The sequence below is a fragment of the Bombus huntii genome, chromosome 6 (genome assembly GCF_024542735.1).
Source record: "Bombus huntii isolate Logan2020A chromosome 6, iyBomHunt1.1, whole genome shotgun sequence".
NCBI lineage: Eukaryota > Metazoa > Arthropoda > Insecta > Hymenoptera > Apidae > Bombus > Bombus huntii.
In genome coordinates, this window is record NC_066243.1 from 3,694,591 (window position 1) to 3,717,468 (window position 22,878).

Below are 22,878 nucleotides of genomic sequence, written 5' to 3' on the forward strand. Positions count from 1 at the left end.
ATCGGTTACGTGCTTCTTAGCGTCTCTAAAGATGAACGTTCATACACCGATGATTGAGGCTTTTCGTCGAAATGGTTTGCGAGATAAAAATGCCTGTATACGAGTAATCAAGGAATATTTTTGGAATATATTACTAAACTAATCTTGACTAAGTCTGCATTGTCTGCAGTACAATTTGGAGAGCGTTTTATACATATTCGGTTAAAAGCTATATTATTGCCTAAATATAATGATATATTATATAATGTATGCATAAATATTCTTTAACGTGTATTTATAGTTTTTCGATACGTACTTGTACAAGCACGTATTTATAAGATGCATATACTTTCTAAGTAAAGGTTGAGATTCGTTCGAGTCCAAAGATAGCACGATTTTTCAAATTATATGTTAAAATACGTAATATGTAACAAGTGTACATGCAAAATTGTCCTACTGTGTCGATAGAAGTATGCTGCCTGCCCATTGTGCATGGATGTTGTTGAAACGATGAAACGAAATTTATCTATTAATTTTGGCCTTGTTATGTATCAAAATTTCTCGATGAAAGATTTTAGTAATTGAATTTGGTTTTGCACATAATCAATGAAAGTTAAAGTTTAAATAGAACTATATCACAGGTCCATGACTAATGAGGCGGATTCAATTATTTTAGACGTGGAATATGAAAATGGTACCAATTTCTCTCTAGGGGCAACGACTGACAACTTGCCACCTGGTGTTTTGTACAGAGTCAAGGCTACTTACAAATATAGACGCGAAGACGTGGATGAATTGTCATTTGATGTCGGTGATATTATTCGTGTGGTAGAGTATGATGATCCAGAAGAACAGGTTTGTATTCTCTTAGTAATTCATTTGATATCTTTATATATACAAATATGATACAACATAATTCTCATTATCATGTTAATGATAGTAACAATACTAACAGTAACACTGAAAATAATTAAAAGTGTAACGAATCTTTTTATTACCCTTAGGAACAAGGTTGGTTAATGGGCATCAAAGAAGATACTAATGAAAAGGGTATGTTCCCAGCAAATTTCACAAAACCACTGTGAAAGCTTTACTAAATTCGTCTATTACACTCCAATGCTCACTGAAACGGCATATTCTATTTTGAGAATAGTTACAATATTCAAAGTGAGAATCACACAGTCATCTGAGGTATTATACGTATGAAAGAAATAAATAATAAATACACAATGAGGGGCAATGGGAAGGGGAAAGGGGTGTGATGAGATAGTTATGCTGGAGGGTACTGTGGAAAATTAAGCACCCCAAAGTGCCTTAACCCAGCCACTGTCTGTGCCAACATTCATTGTTTGTAATATGGGATTTTTCTCCCATATCCCATGTATGAATACACATCATTAATAATCAAATGAAATATTTAAGTAATTAAATAATATATTGTAATACATCACGCAGTACTATAATATAAAACTTATATATTAAATTAATATTATTTTATGAAAGTGTACATAGAATTATACATTTTAAGAATATTTTATGGAATAACTTTGTGGCCACTGAAATTATCAGTAAGAACTAATTATAATGTTTAAGACACCTCTATAATGCCCTCTTTTGGCAGCCAGTTATCAAACTTTAAAAATCCAATTATCTATCTGCATTCTTATATTAAGATTTTATTTACTTTGTGACGAAAAATTAGGACTCGACCCGGATAACGGTATTAACATAGATAACATGCCAAACTTTCAACGCAATTCAATAGCATAGAACGAAATAATACAACTAATACATCCTTACTTCAATACATTGCTACATAAGAGCAAAATATTATAATATTTAAATCAATGAGAGCATTAAAATAATAAAATTTTCTACATAATTCTATTGAGAGGAGTATTATAAGTTCTACTAATGACACATATTTGAAGATTCGTTCTTAAAAATTTATTTATATTTTTTATTATATTATATATATTTGTTCTATAACTAAGTATCTTTCTCTGGTATACATACATAGAACATCGAATGGCGATGATCAATTAAATTACTATTACTGCCCTTACATCCACTGTAGCGAGGATAGAACTAGTGGTCCAAGGAAAACAATTTGTAGTGCTAATTAATACTCGTTAAATAGATTTATTAAGAAAATTTTACATCAAACTTTATGTAACAAATAGCGTTATAATAATAGATGATTACGAAGTAGTGCGAGGAGATTACTGATTTCAGCTTCCATTAAGTTGTGTGTCTTTTTATTTTACTGTATTGATCTGAGACATACAGAACACAGGAAAGTTGGATTGTTTATAAATGAAAAGTTTTATGGTTGACCGATTGATCCATTGTCACACTAATTATTAATCCCATGTACAAATTCAAACTGTGGACAAGTATGTTAATGCGTCATATATTACAGGTGCATATTAAGAAAATATGTTGACCATATGTTACAATTACATAGTTATGATAATCATAATGATAGGGAACGGACGTATATTTATATTCTACGAAGAGGACCAACAGAAAAAGTAATTGAAAAGCAAAAAAATATTTAAATAATAATAATAACAAAAACAATAGCACCAGTATATTCTGTTTTTAAGTATGTATAACTAGAATCTAGTAATTTATACGGAAATTCCATATGAATTTCCAACTCATATCAAGAATATAATAAATTTAATATACAAAAAAATTGATAGCTATACATTGTAATACGACACATCATGCTTCACTTTAATATTACTCTTGCAGTTATGATATAATTTGAATAAGTACACAAGTACATTCCATTGAACTACATACAAATAAATATTTAGTAAACAAAATTTTTCTTTCAAGAAAAAGCAATATAAAATTTTAATATGTAATCTGTTATCATTGAAATTGTTGTATCACATTTAATATATGATTTAAAAGTGAAGTGTGATAAGTGTTTGTTCTAAATTTAAATTAATCTATTTTGTTCATTTCTAAGTATACTTTGCAATAATTAAAAAAGAAATATCCATAATATGTATTGCGAACGTGCCAAAATGTTATATATGCGACTGTTAGATTAAAATTGAACTCAAGTTTTGATATTACCTAGAACAGGTACAGACATTGAAAACGCGAATATTTATAAAATATATTGAAAGATATATGCGTTTCAGCAATAATACGAATAATACTAATTGTTCGGCAGTAGGTCTATTAATATTACTAATATGATAAATTATTTATTTCATTGGAAAATTAAACAAATGCATTTAATTAACTTAAAGAAGATAAGTGATATATTGTTCTTTTTTACTTTTCGGTAAAAATAATGTACATTACAAATTTTCCGACAATATTATACATAATGTAAATGATGTATTAATTAATTATAACGTGATATCATAAAATAATTGCACTTAATACTTCATTTTAATATACTTCTGTAGAGTAAGGTCATTATTACAAATAATTTCAAAAATAGATTATACAACGAAATGTGCTTGAAAGTAATAATTATGTCTACTTATCTTCTTTATGTTGTATTTATTTATTAATGTAACATAAGAGCATCAATTGTTAATATTAATTAGAATTTTGAATGCACCCAAGTAATAATATTGAGGTTTAAAATTTAGTGTAGCAGTGGAGCAATCAATTGTTATATCATTTGTCATTTTTATGTCTTGTTGTTTATTTTACTGAATCAATTAGTCATATCTTTATAACCTTAATATAAACTATAATGCGTATATATATATGTATATATATAATATATATATATACATTTATCGCTTTAATTGTCCTTTTCAATTGAAGACGATTATAATAAATGATTACTGGTTTGTAACATAAGTGTTTATGATTCAAATATGTGTTCTGTTTAATACTCAACCTTAAAATATACCTTTTCCTTATATTAATTTATTAAAATTATCTCCTGTGAAATATTAAAAATTTATATTTTTCTTTAATATATAATTTCATGATGTAAGTAAACCATTGGATTTGAATGACAAAAATTAAAATTAAAAATGTAACTAGAACAGGAATTTATTTGAAGATAAAAGATGTCACGATTTCATGAGCAAAGATATAAACGATGGAGTGATCCTAATTTACATAAACCTTGTTTCTACTGCACACCAACATCAGAAGAAGAAGTATCTCTGTGTGCATCGCAGTTGTTATCGCCTGTACTTTCAATAACACACCAATGTAAACCTTTTGAAAGAACCTCATCACATTATGGTTTATGTGATAAGCAGAATAATGGAAGAACGAAGCCTCTAAGTTTTTACGAATCACAAAGTCTTAAGGCAATATTTTAATATCTTTATTTGTAAGATAAAAAAGCTTATGATATATTGATATATATTACTTATAGAAATTGAATTGTTTGAAATGTCAAGAATTTGAAAAAATACGAGGAAATTTAGAATTACATTTAGCAGAAACTCAAATAGAAGAGGCTTTAGCTGAAGATAGACAAACAGCTCTAATGCGGCATTTAAATTTATGTATTACTGCTCTTGAAGCTCTTGCTCAGTATGGACAATCTTTGCAAGTATCTCAATTAACTGCATGTAGGGTGCTCGAGATTAGTCATCTACTTGCATTTCCTCAATCTTACTCTATGAATTCTGAACCTAGTACTGTAAATTTAACAATGCATCTCCAACAGGTATAGCGATTACTTCAATTATCATATATGCATAAAATAGAAGATTAAACATTATGACCATTATTTATATATGATCATCCAAATGAGACAATTCAAAGAATAATTTTTATTTTTTTTTATAGTTAATATTAACTGTGTCTTAACAAAAAATAATGTATATATATATATATTATGTACTTAGTATTATACATCTTTGGGTATTTCTTAGTTAATCATTCATATATAATTCCATACATGTAGTTTAATTATTTTAAAAGTTTTAAATATATGGTACATACTAGTTGCAAGTGCAGAAAGAAAATAAATTGATGATCCTACAAGATTTGATGGAACATTGTTCAAAATACATAGTACTTCCAAAGCATTTTAATGATCTGATGAATAATAACTGTATAAGGAAAAAGGACTTTTACAAAGCAACAAAAAACTTCAAAAACTTTCTTAGTAATTCTATATTATCCATATCACAAATAGAGAAACTACATCAACAATACAATACTATTCTCAGCAATTATCAACGGAGTAGATGTATGTTAGACTTGGAATTACCAAAATTGATAAACATGTATGGCATAAACAAGAGTAAATAGTTTATTTACAAAAATGTTTAAAAAGATTCCATAAGTAGTAAACAATATTGCAGGCGTTTAATGGCACTTTGCGAAGGCTTTGAAAAAATTACGAAAGTTTTTGACAACAAGGATGGCGATAATGAAATTGTAGCGTTATTTAAATTAATTGGAGAAAAACTTTATATAAAGGATTCAAATACAGGTAATAGAAATATGATAAGAACATTATATAGTATTTGTGTTCGTCATGATTTTATTTTCATATTTAATAGTAGCAATATCCCATGTCGAAGATTCATCCAAACCCAAATTGTGCCAAAAATGTAAAATAAACTATGTACATGAGAAATAAATAAAAAAATAGATGACTTATTCTTCTATTGCTTTTGGTCCTCTGACTAAGAAATATATATATGTATACATTATATGTATATAATGATATAGAGAAATTGTACATTTCATGAAACCTTATACTATGACACTAATCCTATTACTATATGTATAACTGATAACTATAAATTTAAGTTGTAGGATTTTAATGTTTATTATTTTAAGTATCGCATTCTTTTGTATTATATATTGCATTTATATATAATTTGCATTTATTTTTGTACCTCTCATTTATTTAAATTTTGAGACTATCCACATTTAGTGAGAAAAACTTTATAATTCATTATTATTTTATTTAAATGGTTATTAGTTAAACATAAAAACATTTATTTTTAACTCATAATTTTCCAGATAGAAATAAAATTAAAATATTTAAAACTTACCATTCCTAAATTGTACAGTGTTGACTGTGTAGATGAATTATACCAGTTGTTAATATTTACATAGGAACATACTGCTTTTTCTAAATAGGAACATTTTTTATAACAATAAAAAAATTTGAAAGTTTTTTCATTCATTATAAATTGAGAAAGAACAATGCAATAACTAAATAAATAAGATGTAACAGACTATAAGATATTAGCTTGTTGCTTATAGATAATGATAATAATATATTAAATTTGTATTTTGAACGAAACAGTATCTTACGCGCCATCTAACGTTAGATACTTCACTTTAAGGTTATTTAAATAAAAATCTAAATTATCGGAAAGATAGAATCGCATTTGATACAATATTACTAAAATTTCATTTATTTTATATCCCATTTGTATACAAATAAGGAACACAGCTATAAATATATATAATTGTTGACATTTTGTAAGTATCTCTAAGTATCTTTTTAGCGAATAAAAATAATTAGAAAATTTGTTATATTACGAATATATACAGTTAAATACAAATATTCATACGTTTAGAATACGTTTGTGGAGTATATACTTTATTATTCGTAGAAACTACTATATACGTTACAAAAGTCAATATCTATAAGATTTGGCTCGTATCTTATATGTATTATAAAATTATCAATAGAAATTTTTAAATTCCAAGAACGAAACTATGCTCGATAAAAACGACGCGATTATCGGATTAATCCACGATCGATTGCACAATAATTTCAGCGGTACGTTTTCAGTCAACAATCGAGACGTATTGTTTGGTGTACAAAGTGCATTCACACGAGATACTCTTTCACGAAAGTAAGTACATATAGCGACATCGTATACTTTTCGATGACGGAGATGAATAAATGGAAAATCGCGAGATTCGTTTCGAACGCACCGGCGACACGAGGGGGGCCGGCGTGAAAAAACGAAAGGGCAAGAACAGTGGCGAAATATACGGGAGGAAGAAAGAAGTAAGGATTCGGGGGTGACCCGGTAGTAGAAAAGGAGAAGAGGCGGCGTGATAAAGAGGGAAGAAGATAGAGAGAGGGAGTGCGCGCGTGATCTCTCGGTGGCCGTGTCGCTGCGAATCGTCAGAATCGGTCGGTTGTACAGAGACGAGTATAACCTATATCCTGAACGCGGCGCTGTTCCATTCTCCGTGCCTCCTCCCTGGCGGATGGCGGCCGCACCTCCTCCTTCTCGTCGATTTTAATCTCGTTAGCGAACACGTGCGCGCCCCGCGCCTACAGACCACTATACGACGACCTACCGTATCGGGGCTTCGCCAATCTGGTTTTGTCTAACAGGATTCTCGAGCGACCGAGGGTTGATAAAAGGCTGCGTACCGAGCGGGCGCGGCGCGAATCGCAGGAGGAGTTGCTCCGCTCGAGGTGTGGGCGCTCGTGCAGCACAGGCAATAACAGCAGACGACCTCGTCATCGTCTTCTATTCTGTCGTCCTCGGTTCGTTGTTTCCGTCTACGTTACCTCTCGTAATCGCGTTCGCTCGTTTGGCATACGTTCGCGTATAGGTTGCGTGTGTGCGCGCACACGGTGCATATTCAGTGTGAATCTATCTCGTCGCGTGTGCGGTACAGAAAGAGTACCCTAAAGAGAGAGAAAGAAAGAGAGAGAAAGAGAGAGTGAGAGAGAGAAAGGAAGAAAAAGAAAGAGAGAGAGGGAGTGAGAGAGTGTGTGAATCGAAGAAAGACAGAGAGATAGGGTAGGAGAACGAAACGAAACAGAGAGGGGGTGAGAGAGAGAAAGAGTGTGAGAAGGAGATAGAGCGCCGGTGGGTTACCACACCCAACCGCGCCGGGGACCGAGTGAACGAGTGAACGAGCCGTACGAGAGCTCTCTCGCGAGTAGTACGCGGGTACAGCGGGGGACCCAGGGACCGACGGTCGAGATTCGACGGAGTACAGTCGGGACTCTCTAGATCTCGATCCAACGGACCTCGCTCTCGCGAAAATCCTCTCTCGCTCTCGTCTCACCAGAATTGTCGAAATCGCGCTGCGAGCAAAGTGCGCGCGTGTGTCTCCCCCGCTTCCTCGACGTCTCTCGCGAATGCGTTTCACGTTTCGTCGCAGCAGAACGTGCGTGCGTGAACAAAGAATAAGGAGAGAAAAGACCGAGAAGGAGGGGCACATCAAGCAAAGGAAAAGAGAATAGGAAGAGGTAGATGGGTCTCGGTTCTAGAGAGAATCGAGGAAGAGAAGGTTGAAAAAAGGAAAAGAGGCAGATAGAGAGAAGCTACCGGCCGAGGTTCGTGCGTGTGCGTACATGTGTTGATGTGTCGCTGGCGTCGTCGAGCCCTAGCAGGAGTGCTCCGTCGCCGCGTGTGCCGACGTCGTTGAGAATACGGGGATTCCGGAGACACGTTCGTCGGATCTACGTTTACGTCTAGTCGCTGCCTATCTCCGTGCACGTTGTCGTCGTTGTCACCGACGTCGTCGCCGTCGTCGTCGTCGCCGTGGACAAGTGGTGGTGAATCGTGCTAGTGGCGGTAGTAGTGGTGGTGCGGACGATCGGGAAAGATTTGATCGGCTTGGCCAGGACGAGAGGGAAGGAAGAAGAGAAGGAAACCACGAGGACGGCGACGAGACGTCGTCGCTCGTTCGCGGTGGCAAGGTAATATCGGCCCGACGACGATACCGTGCCGTCGAGCCCGCTGCTGTCTACGACGAACCTCGCCGCCGCTCGGCAATCGCTCGCCACCACCGCAAATCGCTCGTTCCCTCTCTCCCTTCCTCCCTCCCTCTCCTCCCTCCTCCTCCTTTTCCTCCTCCTCCTCGTCCTCTTCCTCCTCATTTTTCTCCTCTCTTCCTCCTCCATCCGTCGAGGATCCTGCCGTCCTGAGCTATGGCGTGCTGCCTGTCGGAAGAGGCGAGGGAGCAGAAACGAATTAATCAGGAGATCGAGCGGCAACTCCGAAAGGATAAACGAGATGCCAGGCGGGAACTTAAGCTGCTACTTTTGGGTGAGTTTAATTTTTCCTCTACGATACTTCATAATCTCTATCATTTTTGTCTTTACGTGTGATCGGTAACCGTAAACCGTAAACCGTAGCTCGTAAACCGTTCTTATCCTGCGTATTTCGGTAATTCGTCTAGCGTTCCGTATTCGATGCGTTCTCTTTTGTACGATAACTACGCCGCGTCGTGCTGCGCCGCGACGTGCCGTGTCGTGCCGTGCCGTGCAGTGCCGTTCCGTTCCATTCCGGTCTGTTCTCTCTGTCGCGTTTCGACCCGTGGCTGCCGTACCGTCGATCGAATTATCGGGTGTGCCGTCTTTTTCTTTTCACCATCGATACGTTCGCGTTCACCGTGTTTCCTCGCTTCATTCACCGCTTCTCTGGCAAATGTCATGCGGTTCTCTCGGCCGGATCGCCGTTTCTGTCCTGCCCAAGATCGACCACCGATCGGAGAGCACGAGTGTAGTTGACCCAGTCTAGCCGGCGTGCGCTTGACAGCTCTCGACCATAGTCGCTACACGATACTCTGGGGCTTTTCTGCCGGTCGACTATTATACGCGGCTTTTCCGAAATTGTGACAAATTTTATTTCCTTTGAATTCGCTTTATTTAACGAGTTAAGGCGTTGATTGTCACATATATGTATTTTGCACTGGGAGTGGCGATAGATTGAAATATACCGTAACATTTCATTTTTGCAAAATATCGTATTGTACCTGCGCAGTTTTTTCTGACAATGTTATCTACATTACTCACATTGTCGACAATTTTTTAGTTCATGAAATGTAATTTATTTTAGTCATTTTAAAAAGTGTAGTAAAACGTCGGTGACCAATGAACACCGACCGTGGCAGTCAACGTGTTACCGATTAAAACAGGGTAAATCGTTTCTGCTCGCTGTCGATGTCGAACTTTCGTCGCGAGCCCTCTAGGTTATCTCGCGTTGCTTAACGTTGCTGCCATTGGATATACACGTACTTGCTTACGATCACGCACAGATTTCTCGAGCTCGGCGGCATGTAAAGAGACGCGAACGTTTTTAGAAAATTGCCATGATATTAAAAGCCGTTTTATTATTATCGCTGCTTTGTGGGCTGCCGATTGAGCAAATCGATTTTCCCATACGAGAAATTATCGTGGATATGATTTTTATAACGTTCTCGTTGCACGCTGCGCCGCGCTGCTTTAATGAAATTATCAGATTAGCAGGAATGAAGTGGAAGTAGCAACATTTTTTTTTTTCTTTTTTTTTTACCATGATGGAAATTAATTCGATGCGGTGTTTCGCCGGTTATCCCCGCTATCAGTAAACGAATTCTTCCGATAGGCAGGAGGCGAACCGATTCTAAAATTAGTACAGTTATCGAGAGGTTCGTGCTGATCTTACGTGTACTCCTATATCTTATTCATCTACGCGCTTGTATAGATTTTTCACTCCATGGTAATTTCAACCTTGTTTAATTTAATGTGAAGCTTGTAATGTAATTTGTATCTTATAAATCTATCTTCTATTTCTAAGTTACATACAGTGTCGTGAAAAAGATCTCCAATTTTTCGTTTTATATTCCGCAAACGATGTTCGAACAAATTTTAGCTAATATTGGATATAAGATCGTGACAAATATTTTTGATACAGTGATACGATATTAGTTAAAATTCGTTAAAACGTCGCTTTTTTGATATAATGCGAAAATTTATTTCGTAAACTGTACGCCACTGTATACGAAATTTGCATCGTAAGTAATAATTCTATTGTTCTTGTTTATCTCGATGCCCATGCAATCTGAGCATACTGAAATAGTACACTTACAGGAATCTTACACATCATTATACTATTTGTGAAAACAAGAAATGGAATTCGTAAAATGTTATCTAAATTAGATATGAGCATAGTTGAATATAGCTACTACTGAATCGTCTATAGTCCAAGCTCTTCGCCAGTAAGTCACGAGCCACTTACACGAGCAATACTTATAATTAGTTTGTATTGTATCAGACATATTTTCCATTGTGAATTACATATAATGCAGTGGCGAGCATATAAATAGGGAAGGTTCTTATATCAAATGCAGTCCACTTACGATTAGCTTGTAATTTGAGACTCGACATAAAAATTTGGAGGCTGTTCTTTATTTCCAGTGCTTCAAAATACATGTATTTTTAAATTCTATATTATAGGAAGAAATGGAAATAGAACTTTTTGTAATATGAGTAGTTGGATTTACAATGTAATTAATTTATACGCTCGCCGCAGTATATGATGTGTTTATACGTATTTAACAGAACAAGACGAGAATGGATACTCAATTCTTTTAAATATATCGATATTGTGCAACGATCTAATGATTAACATTCCAATACTCTTTTGTACATTAGTTTGGTCGAAATGCATATGTTCTATGTGCATGGGTCCCATAGTGCGGATAGAATGTCTATGTCCTATTTCGTTTCTTCTTATTTTCTAAATTAATATAAAAATTCTTGAATATGTATATATTCCATACAAAACAAAATTTGAACAAATTCTACATCCATTGGGTGTATTTTTGAATACATACAACAAAAGATTTTTTAAAATTTCAACAATAATTTAATAGTAAAAAAATAGGTAAAGTGTAATACTTAACAGGTGCAATATTTTGTTTATTTAATATATTTGATATATTTTCGAGCGACGAAGAATCGCAAATTGAGATGTACAAGATATTTCACATATTTGACACGGTAATACAATTTTAATTCAATTAATGCTGATAAATGCTGATTTATCATTGAAATATTTTGTTCTTTATGAGGATTCTTGTGAATTTAAATGTATATATTTAACTTTGGAATTTCTAAATACATACTCTGATGCGCTACAGAGTTTTGCGAGATGAATAGTTTTATATTTCTTGCTATTAATGTATATTAGCGTATACATTTTTCGTGAATTAAGTCATTGGTTTATTTTACCTCAATTTTTAATCATTTTACTTAGGTTGGAAATGGTAGATATTTGTTTTTACGGTGTAGCACGTGCAATTTCTAATTATTTACTACTTATACTATACTAATAATTTCTAATTATTCACTACTTTGGAAATTGTAAAGAAGAATGAAGATAAACATAAAAGAATATATTCCGATAAAAATAACTACATAATATGGCTTTAAGGTTAACGTTTCTAAAAACATGTTATTTCCTCAAATATAGGGTAAACGCGAAAAATTAACATTTTTAAATAAGAGAATACTTTTGATATTACTGTTTTTGTAAAAAAAAACGCTATATAAATAATGCACTGAAACTTTTATATAGTATGTTGTTTATATCTAATAAGAAAGTTTTTGAAGCATCAAATATTTTACGAATGCATAAAATAATTAAACGACGCGATTAATTAAAAGCATCGCAATTATCTTGATGATTTGATAGTTCATCATATTTTACTCATTGTATACTTCTACAAATAGAATCGATAATTAATTTTCCTCGCATAATTATTCGGACGACAATGTAGTAGAAGCCGAACATCGAGGAATGTGCTATTTCTGTTACAAGACTTCGGATATCTCAGTGTGTTTCACAATCTTTTAAATATAAATGAAAACTAAGGGGGAAAAATTAGGAATGTCCACTGATAGCTCGACTTTGCGGTATACGTATATCGGACTTTATCGATAACGGCTGAGAATACACATTTTAATTACACAGCAGTATATAATAGGTCGATTAATAATAATTACAAAGTAGAAATGCCCACCAAAGATAATGTTAAAAATTTGGTGTGGTGTATTAAAAATAAGAATTTATCTAGATTAGAAAAGGACAGAATATCGTTGCTTCTTTCATTTTGTAATATTTCTTACTATTGTAAATTTAAATTACGTGAGATATACTAAGGCTATATGTACAGCAGGTGAATGGGAAACGAAATACCTGAATATTAATAACGTGGGCGGATGTTTCTTATTATAATAATGAAAATCGATATTTTCTTGTCTCAGTGCTCTGCTTATAGTCAGGTTGAAAAAAATTAAAATAATGTAAACCAGTTATATGTTTGCTCATAGTTTGTTTTATTACCTAATTTATCATAAGCATGTGTTGTAATAAATTATGATTTGATGAGTGAATAATATCGTTCACTCACCAAAGCAAGACAGTGAAATAATGCCACTAAAATTAAGCAACATTAGCAAAAGAGATGGACAAAGAAATTTCAGAAATCAATAAAAGCAAAATTACAAAAATTACAAGTTTTGTTTTATCAAGATATAAAAGAATGACGTTGGAATATAAACACTTTATGGAAGTCTAGTACGCAAATTAAAAAGTCATAAAAAATTCCATGAATTTAAAAACGGGTAGTATTTATTATAGAGCTATGAATACTTCAATTTTTTTCAAACGTCATAAAATTGTAGGATTTATATGGAAGTGAGGAGAAAGCATTAAGGAAACCTCTGAAATTCCTTTTTATAAGCAGCGCTAAAAAACACAATTCAATATCAATTATATTCAATAATTATAAACTAAAATTCAATAATTTTCAATAACATAATTTTTCAAAAGGAAATTTTACGATTAAGTAACGTTGTCTCTTAATTGATTAAATTAATTGAGCCTCGCTTTTTTGTATCAACTAAAGTAACCATTGAAAATCGAAATGTTCCACTGTATGTATATCAATCAGATTTATGCCAACAGAAATGAGAAGATATTGCTACAAGGACGCGTACAATTTACTAATCATAGCTATAGTTTACAATAATATTATGCATCATATTATATTACACGATTATACCATCGTTCACTGATAAGAAATATCAATGGTTATATAAGTTTTTAAGACTCACTTAATCATTATTCATTTGCAGCACAGTTTCATCGTATCGATATCTACTTATCACTTCGGTGCAGTTTTCGGATGTGAAATTTACAAAGCCTGTATGTGTATGTACAGTAGCTCAGGAAAGTACAATTCGATCCTTCTTGGAAACTTTTAATGTATATACATACATGTCATATAGATCATTTTGAAATGTCATTAGTATTGCAACGAGACACGACTATCAGAAGTTATATTTATTGCAAACATAGATACGCTTGGCAAAGCTCACCAAAATATTCCAACAATCTATTATTATTAATTATAACAATAAGCCACGATATACAGGGTGGTTGGTAACTGGTGGTACAAGCGGAAAGGGGGTGATTCTACGCGAAAAAAGAAGTCGAAAATATAGAATAAAAATTTTTCGTTTGAGACTTTGTTTTCGAGAAAATCGACTTTGAATTTTGGCTCGGTACGCGTGCACTTTATCACGTCTCGTTATAACGGATCTCACTGTAGATCGTTGTCTCGATGGAAAAATTAAAAAAAAAAATTAAAAAAAAATTTTTATTCTATACTTTCGACTTCTTTTTTCGCATAGAATCACCCCCTTGTATATTGAGGCCATTTGTAGCATTATATGTTTGTTTATTTGCGCATATTAATTCTTCTCTAAACTAGAAGAATATATCTGCAATAAATGATTTTGCAACTCCTACGTATTTTCAAATGGCTTCCAAATTTTCCTATTACAATCATGATTACAATTGCTAGCGGATTTTAATACAAATTCATATTTTTGACAATATAATTGAAGAAGTCGAGTCTCGGTAGAAAATTGTTTTGCCTATCGAATATTATAGAAAGCGCTATACTTTGGACATCTTACATATCTTTTTGTATTATGTGCATTCTGTGCACTTGCACATTCAAATTTCCTATAGGTGTCGAAAAATGTGGCAACGTCGAGAACTTTCGTATAATGCACACGATACGTTTATACAAATTTTCTATGGCAAATATTCCAGTAATTTCCCGAAACACTGTATTTCTTTTATTCTTCCAACGATCTTTGGTGTTTGGCGCTATACTTTTGACATCTTACATATCTTTTTGTGTTATGTGCATTCTGTGCACTTGCACATTCAAATTTCCTATAGGTGTCTAAAAATGTGGCAACGTCGAGAACTTTCGTATAATGCACACGATACGTTTGCACATGATACGATGTATTTCTTTTATTCTTCCAACGATCTTCGGTGTTTGGTTAACGGTTCAATTAATTCGAAAAACGTGGAATCGTTCGAAGACTCACGTGGTTCCGTTACCGATCCACGGCATCAAATCATCCGGCGAATATTATCGACCGCGTAAAATTAGCCGGCGCGCTCCAACTTTCTTCCCTTCGGCTGTTTAACATGACGCGTAATAGAATCGGTAATGCGATCCACGCCGGTCGGTTTCAAATCCCTTTGTCGTTCTATAACTTATCTCCGTGAAACTCACCTTGCTTACGATCTGAAAAGTGGCCGGTCGTCACCGCGCATTGTCTCACCGAGACTTTCATGCCTTTGTGACTTCGTGATTCACGCCAGGCCAGCGTGCATATTTACCTAGCTATTCCGCAAAATGAAACCCGAGCTGAACGTGCTCGAAGCGATTTTTTATCGAGTGTCAGCGCGTACGGGCGCCCCGCTGCTCTTTCAAGCGAGTCTTGTTCCGAAATCCAGTACCTACGGTCGCGTGTAGTCGCTGGCAAAGATATATCCGTGCTGCTCTTGCACAATTAAACTACTATTACCGGTGGAATTCTGCACGTTGCAAGTTGCAAGTTACCGGTGCTAATAAATTCTCCTCTGTAACAGTGATAAATTTGAACAAAGTAAATCGAAATAAATGAATTTTACAAGTCGTCGTTTGATTATTTTATATAGCATAACGTAACGTAGCTTGTAACTTGTCGATTCGTTGATGTTACTAGTTGGTAAAATTATTGTGCAACGGAGAGCAGGACGCCATTGCGCAACGAATTTTATTAATTTTTTTTACCTAGTTTACGTTAATTTTCATTATCAACGCAATAATCGAGGCGTGACGAAAACAATCTTTGACGGAAACTATAGTGGAATCGATGTCGTAAGAAACGATTTACGTATTGATTTACCAATGAAAATTAGCAATGAAAATCGTTCATTTTTATAAATTTGCCCATGGAGAGTTAACTACTGTCTGTTGTTAGAATGAGTCTCAAGTCAGCGATAACTTTCCTGTTAAAGAGATTGTTACTTTATCAAGATATCGTAATCGTTACTTTCTTAGTGACTCATATATCAAAGTGATTCAGTCTGATAATAGCACGAGTAAAGAATATTTTAATAAGCATTCTATCGTTCCCCTCGTCTTATTTAATAACGAATATTCGATTTATTTGTTTCTGCATCCACCTAGTTTGGAAATATTTTCCTCCAGAAACAACCTGATAGTCATGACGTAATTGATTGCAATGTTCTTCTGCAACGGAATTACAAATAATTGCTATACCGATTACGCGATATAATAAATATTAAACATTTCGCATAAAAATAAATTTTATAATATAGCAGGGACTTCGATAAATATCTCGGGACTTTCTCACGTGTTTCGAGAATATAATAAAAGGTTTAACAATGGAAATATACAGGGTGGTTGGTAACTAGTGGTACAAGCGGAAAGGGGATGATTCTACGCGAAAAAAGAAGCCGAAAATATAGAATAAAAATTTTTTTAAATTCTTTTTAAAATTTTTTTTAAAATCTACAGTGTGATCCGTTATAACGAGACGTGATAAAGTGCACGCGTACCGAGCGAAAATTCAAAGTCGATTTTCTCGAAAACAAAGCCTCAAACGAAAAATTTTTATTCTATATTTTCGACTTCTTTTTTCGCGTAGAATCGCCCCCTTTCCGCTTGTGCCACCAGTTACCAACCACCCTGTATAATACGTAATATATTGTCTATGGAGGATTGAAGATCATTCTGCTCCCTTGGAAAAGGATAAAAATTGGCAAAAGTCAAGTCAAGCTTTTTTTCCCCACGAACTCCTCAGTTGTGATCGAGTCAGAAGCAACGTAGTCTTAAAACTGTGGACTGTGACTAAGATTTGTGGTGTAAGGTTCAAAGGGCGTATAATCCTAAACATACGGTCGACGATAAAGCTGTGAAACTTGAGATTATATCTTTGTTATTATTGTTAGCGAGTATCGCGATATAGTTACATAATTTTGTAGAATTCTCGAATTGCAGTCGAAGCTCCTTAGTAAAGACATATTCCCTATTTTACGGACGTAAGTTCGAGTGCATTATGCGTCTGTTATCGAGGCAAATGCCATTCTAAGAAATGCCGGCTGTTATCGCCTCTTGGTTAATTCGTTTCTCAAATATAGAAAATTGAAGAGTGCTTGTAGAAAACACTGTAAGTGGCAAGAAATAAGTTTTTCAGCAGCAGAAGAAACCTTGTGCATTGACGTAGTCGAAATTCATGAGAGAGAAAAGTGTATCTGTAGAAAAGGTCGTATGTGCCAGCTCCTAGTTGTAAAGAAAGCTCAACGTTCCATTCATTTAGACTGATATTTATAACTAATTTTTATATTATTTTATATTATATAATAATGTATTGTACTGTATTTTCTTTATATTATATCAGTATAATATTTATAACTGATATTTATTGACATTTATATTTTTGTATATAGAGGCGACGTTGTGTCACTATCTTCTGAATTTCACTTAAGTTCCACGCTACAGTATTCTCGTTAGTACGTAGAATATTTTCCATCCGAATCAAAATTTTTCAGTTTTAGCACTCGCATGGTATTTCCTATCAATTATAGTCTTTTTCAGTATTTTCTGATTTTCAAGAAACCTTGAAACCCAGCGAGATAGAAAGATTACAACGTATATAATTACATACATTTTACACAATTACACGTTGTAATCTTTCTATCTCGCTGGGTTTCAAGGTTCCTTGAAAATCAGAAAATACTGAAAAAGACTATAATTGATAGAAAATGTTACGAGTGTTAAAACTGAAAAATGTTGATTCCGATGGAAAATATTCGACGTAGTAACGAGGGTACCGTAGCGTGGAATTTAACTGCAGTTCAAACGTATGTAATTATGTGTTATATCGTTTCTATTAAAAAGATCTCAATAATTTAATTAGAAAAATTTGATTAAAAGTTCCATTTTTCTTATTTTGATGACTCACTGCTAGCTGACATAACGTCGATCACTGGTCAGACATGGCGCGAATGCTCACTTCGTGGATGCGGTTCTAGGAATTGGTGGGGATGACTCCGCGTGATTCTGCGCCTACTAAGCGGGCTAAAAATGCATCTATTAAACGAGAAATACCGTATCTTGTTTGTAGTAGTTCTAATAATTTCGACTGAAATAGATACGTAGAGTTGCAGATTTTATAAGAAAAAGTGTGGCGAAACTGATGAGTCAGGAAATACATTTTTACATTACGAAGGAACACGATTCATAGAAAATAAATGATTTCATTGCCAATAACGCATAGCGATCATTTTCGTCGAGACAAAGATTTATACAGGTTTTTAATAGGATATTTTCCCTGTAATTTTTATTTCTTCGAAATAGAATTTTTTAATTCTTCCATATCGTTAGATCGTGTATCACATTTGCATAATTTCTTGAACACTTTAACACTTCAAAGAAAATCTTTGACACGTTTCGCAACATACACACTGCACATTTGCTTAATCATTGTCATGACACACATGTAAAATTGTTTCAAGCCGTTTGATAGGCGCGCTTGCCTCGTTGTTTTTACTATTCGCTCGACTATCGATAAACTCGATATCTTTTTTGTCGGCATAACCTCTACGCGTATGACTTCCCTGTATTATTAATTTTTATTTCATCAAACTTACAGCTGAAGCTCTTCCAAAATAACTGATTTCTTAAGTGGTCGTTTAAATGCTCTGTTTCCCTTCTAATTTGTCAAATGTTCTACATTTTCTATATCTGTACTACATTCAAACATCGTTGGAATTTTGCGTTGAAAAGATATTTTACTAGAAAAATTGGATCTGTATCATTTTCGAAACAGCACGTTCTTCTTCAACACGATCTCTCCGCCATTTTCTACTAAAATAGTAGGATATTAGAATAGTAGGAAAATAGCAATAATCGGCAATCTTCGAGAGGCCAACGACTTATTCCGCAAGAAATGATTCGAACGTAATGCTGACCAGACTCGTAGTTGAACATTCTCTCGAATCAAGAATTCTCAATTATCTCAGATTATCTCAGTTGTTTGGGTGTCTACCGGTAGCCGGGTAATTTTCATCTACCTGAATATTCCAGCGGGTACTCGAGTACCTGTTTGCCCCGTAAATCAACAGTTGTAGTCTGAGTAACGCAGTTCTTTTATACTCAGATTTTCTTTTACGCTTTTCAATTTTAGGTCAACTGCACGCTTACTTCAGCTCTCGGTCTATTTGCCTTGCCTTTTATCCTTTATCGTAGTGAGTAATTCATACGTCACAATAGAGCGTGGATGTTTAGGCAAACACATAATTTTATAAACGTAATTAAGAAAAATGAAACTTAAATAAAGATTTATTTCGTCTGGTAATACTAAACATTACGAAAAGTGTTTCACTTTGAATATTTTATATACTGTTGCATATTATTGCGCCTTTAAATTTCTTGTAAATGCATAAACGTTCGCTGTCTGGTCATAAACTATAGTCGTGACAGTAGCATGGTCGTCTGTTAAAAAAGAAAGCAAATGGAATGAAACATTTTTATTTGTCGTGACGATTTTTAGAACGTTTGACCCACCAGCAAATCATACCGTACACTGCCTATTCGTATTTTCAGCTATTTAATAAATAAATAATGACAAATAATCTGGCCAGATATCGAGAGTGTTGTATAAGTCCGAAGGAAATAATTATGCAAAAATGCATAGAAAATGTAGAATATTAACTTCTCACTCGGAAGTTAGTCTTTGAGAAAATCAATTTTCAGATATACTTAAAGATATACAGTTGGTAAAATGAAATATTATCGTTGTAATTTTTTTTGTCGTGTTTTTTTGAATCGAGTATGTATAGACATTGTATACAAAAACAATATGTGGTATAGCGTCGCTTGACGAATTGTATGTTAGCTATGTGCATATGTTTGTGATGTGGCAATTATTCAAAGTTGAATTCTTTCAAGACTTTGCTCTGCACGAAAAAACTTTACTTCGTACTTATTTATACAATATTGTAAGCACAAACAAAATAAATTTCATCAACAATGACTTATTATGGTTAATCGTTCGATTATCGAATTACATTCTAATTTCTTTATTTTTTTTCATTTTTCTCATGTACCAACAATATGCGCAATTTTTCACATGCTTTTATAAAAAGAAAGTAACGCTGTAAATTATGAGATCAACGGAAAGAAATGTATCTAACTGATTATGAATTTTATCTTCGCTAGATTTCAGGTTGTTCGTACATTTAAAGGAAGTTTAAGACTGCAAAAATGTACAGGATACGCAAATATATAAAATATCCAGAGCGTGCCACTCGTTATAATATTTAGCGAGTAAAACAAGTCTCTGCTTGGCTTCTACCTTTTCCGTTGCGTTCATAAAAATTTCAATTCGTACGAACGTCCGCAGTCCAGGCACTGATAAATTATTAAAGCGCAATCGGGCATCAGCAGCCCCCTTTTTTTTTAAGGGACCAACAATTTTTCCTCTACACGAGGATTCGGCTTTATTTTCTCTTCCTCTGGCTCGTATTATTCCCTCGATTTGTCGCTCGCGTTTTCTCTGCAAAATCGCATTTGCTCTCGCGTTCTCGAGGCTCGTTTTTAGCAAAACAAAAAAAGGCCAAAGCTTCGTTTATCTCACCGGTATCATGTTCGCCAAGGTGCACGCGTTCGTCGCGATATTATTATTCATTCGTAAGAGATATCCTGCGAACAGTGTAGCGATTGCCTCATCGCGAGAACAGCCGACTCTTGCTTATTCCGTTGCCGCGTGTGTGACTACGGTTTTATCTAGTTCCACGTTGCCTGTGGAAATTCCGAAACGTGAAATTCGGCGATAGTGACCTGGAAAATGGCTATCACGGTTCCATGATAAAGTTACGGGGTGTTCAGGGCTCGGTTATCGACAGGGGATTCCCTTGCAACTTGGCTTCGAATTTGAAGGGCACGTAGTACCCGTTAAAATACGCAGTGTCGCGATGATGAACGCGAGATGAAACGTAATTAGCAGGTGCGCGTGTCCCTGCAATTTTATATTTTTATGATATATAAACATTTTGCTCCTGTTTCGCGCTAAATACGATGCGCGCTTGAGCATTTAACATTTTACACATATTTATTGTCGCTCTTATATTCGCTATTTTATATACAGGGTGGTTGGTAACTGGTGGTACAAGCGGAAAGCGGGTGATTCTACGTGAAAAATGAAGTCGAAAATATAGAATAAAAATTTTTCGTTCGAGGCTTTGTTTTCGAGAAAATCGACTTTGAATTTTCGCTCGGTACGCCTGCACTTTATCACGTCTCGTTCTAACGGATCTCACTGTAGATCGTTGTCTCGATGGAAAAATTAAAAAAAAAAAATTTTATTCTATATTTTCGACTTCTTTTTTCGCGTAGAATCACCCCCTTTCCGCTTGTGCCACCAGTTACCAACCACCCTGTATATTTACTGTTACTTCTATATGTACTATTTTATATATGTTTGTATATCGTTTGCGCTGCATATGTCTGTATACGTACTTTGAAATTTGCCACGAATGCATGGACATTCTAGCAATTAGTTGCGAATAATAAATGGGCTTTCGTGAATGAAGTATCAATCAAGTTACTTAAGAACGTTATATGATGAGAAAAGAAGAATTGAGTGGCTCACGACAAAAACGACTAGACAATAAGCTGGATTCATAATACAGACGATTTATATCTTGACTTAGGTGTTGTGTGATGGAAATTAACCGGTTGTATAATAACTTTTATCACGAGGTCCACAACTTCATTGTTTGATCATTGTTGTCCTGCTAACATATCATGGATCTAAAATCAATTTTAATATCACATTTATTTGATCAATTGGTTTTATTTTAATATTTGCAATTGGAGGATTAACAGAAGTTACATTATCTAATTCATCAATTGATATTATTTTACATGATACATATTATGTAGTAAGACATAAATATATAGGATCTCAATTTTAATATTACATTTACTTGATCAATTGGTTTTATTTTAATATTTGCATTTGGAGGATTAACAGAAGTTACATTATCTAATTCATCAATTGATATTATTTTACATGATACATATTATGTAGTAAGACATAAATATGTAGGATCTAAATTTTAATATTACATTTATTTGATCAATTGAATTTATTTTAATATTTAAAAATATAGGATCAGCAGGAGTTATATTATCTAATTCATCATTGATATTATTTTACATGATACATATTATGCAGTAAGACATAAATATGTAGGATCTAAATTTTAATATTACATTTATTTGATCAATTGAATTTATTTTAATATTTAAAAATATAGGATCAGCAGGAGTTATATTATCTAATTCATCCATTGATATTATTTTACATGATACATATTATGTAGTAAGACATAAATATATAGGATCTCAATTTTAATATTACATTTATTTGATCAATTGAATTTATTTTAATATTTAAAAATATAGGATCAGCAGGAGTTATATTATCTAATTCATCAATTGATATTATTTTACATGATACTTATTATGTAGTAAGACATAAATATGTAGGATCTAAATTTTAATATTACATTTATTTGATCAATTGAATTTATTTTAATATTTAAAAATATAGGATCAGCAGGAGTTATATTATCTAATTCATCATTGATATTATTTTACATGATACTTATTATGTAGTAAGACATAAATATATAGGATCTCAATTTTAATATTACATTTATTTGATCAATTGAATTTATTTTAATATTTAAAAATATAGGATCAGCAGGAGTTATATTATCTAATTCATCAATTGATATT

The 22,878-nt window shown here is 33.6% G+C and overlaps 2 protein-coding genes and 1 long non-coding RNA gene across 13 annotated transcripts in view; 2 read left to right on the top strand and 1 right to left on the bottom strand.

Moving 5' to 3' along the window:
* Positions 1–1,511, top strand: part of LOC126866590 (amphiphysin) — a 146,799-nt gene extending 145,288 nt beyond the window's left edge. For 2 of the 4 annotated variants that reach the window (XM_050620390.1, XM_050620392.1), the window contains 2 exons: positions 656–834; positions 984–1,511. In XM_050620390.1, coding sequence (XP_050476347.1) covers positions 656–834; positions 984–1,064 — 260 coding nt within the window. In that variant the 3' untranslated portion in view covers positions 1,065–1,511. The remainder of the gene's footprint in view (positions 1–655; positions 835–983) is intronic. The other 2 variants (XM_050620391.1, XM_050620393.1) reach the window with 1 other exon arrangement.
* Positions 1–6,131, bottom strand: part of LOC126866599 (uncharacterized) — a 156,404-nt gene extending 150,273 nt beyond the window's left edge. Inside the window, exon 1 of the long non-coding RNA XR_007689933.1 lies at positions 5,994–6,131. This is a non-coding gene — a long non-coding RNA (uncharacterized LOC126866599). The remainder of the gene's footprint in view (positions 1–5,993) is intronic.
* A 149-nt stretch (positions 6,132–6,280) lies between these two features.
* LOC126866593 (guanine nucleotide-binding protein G(q) subunit alpha) overlaps positions 6,281–22,878 on the top strand; it is a 66,818-nt gene continuing 50,220 nt past the window's right edge. For 2 of the 8 annotated variants that reach the window (XM_050620408.1, XM_050620405.1), the window contains exon 1: positions 6,537–8,975. In XM_050620408.1, the coding sequence (XP_050476365.1) occupies positions 8,858–8,975 (118 nt within the window). In that variant the 5' untranslated portion in view covers positions 6,537–8,857. Of the gene's footprint in view, positions 6,430–6,536; positions 8,976–22,878 lie in introns of those variants that run through there. The other 6 variants (XM_050620407.1, XM_050620404.1, XR_007689930.1 and 3 more) reach the window with 4 other exon arrangements.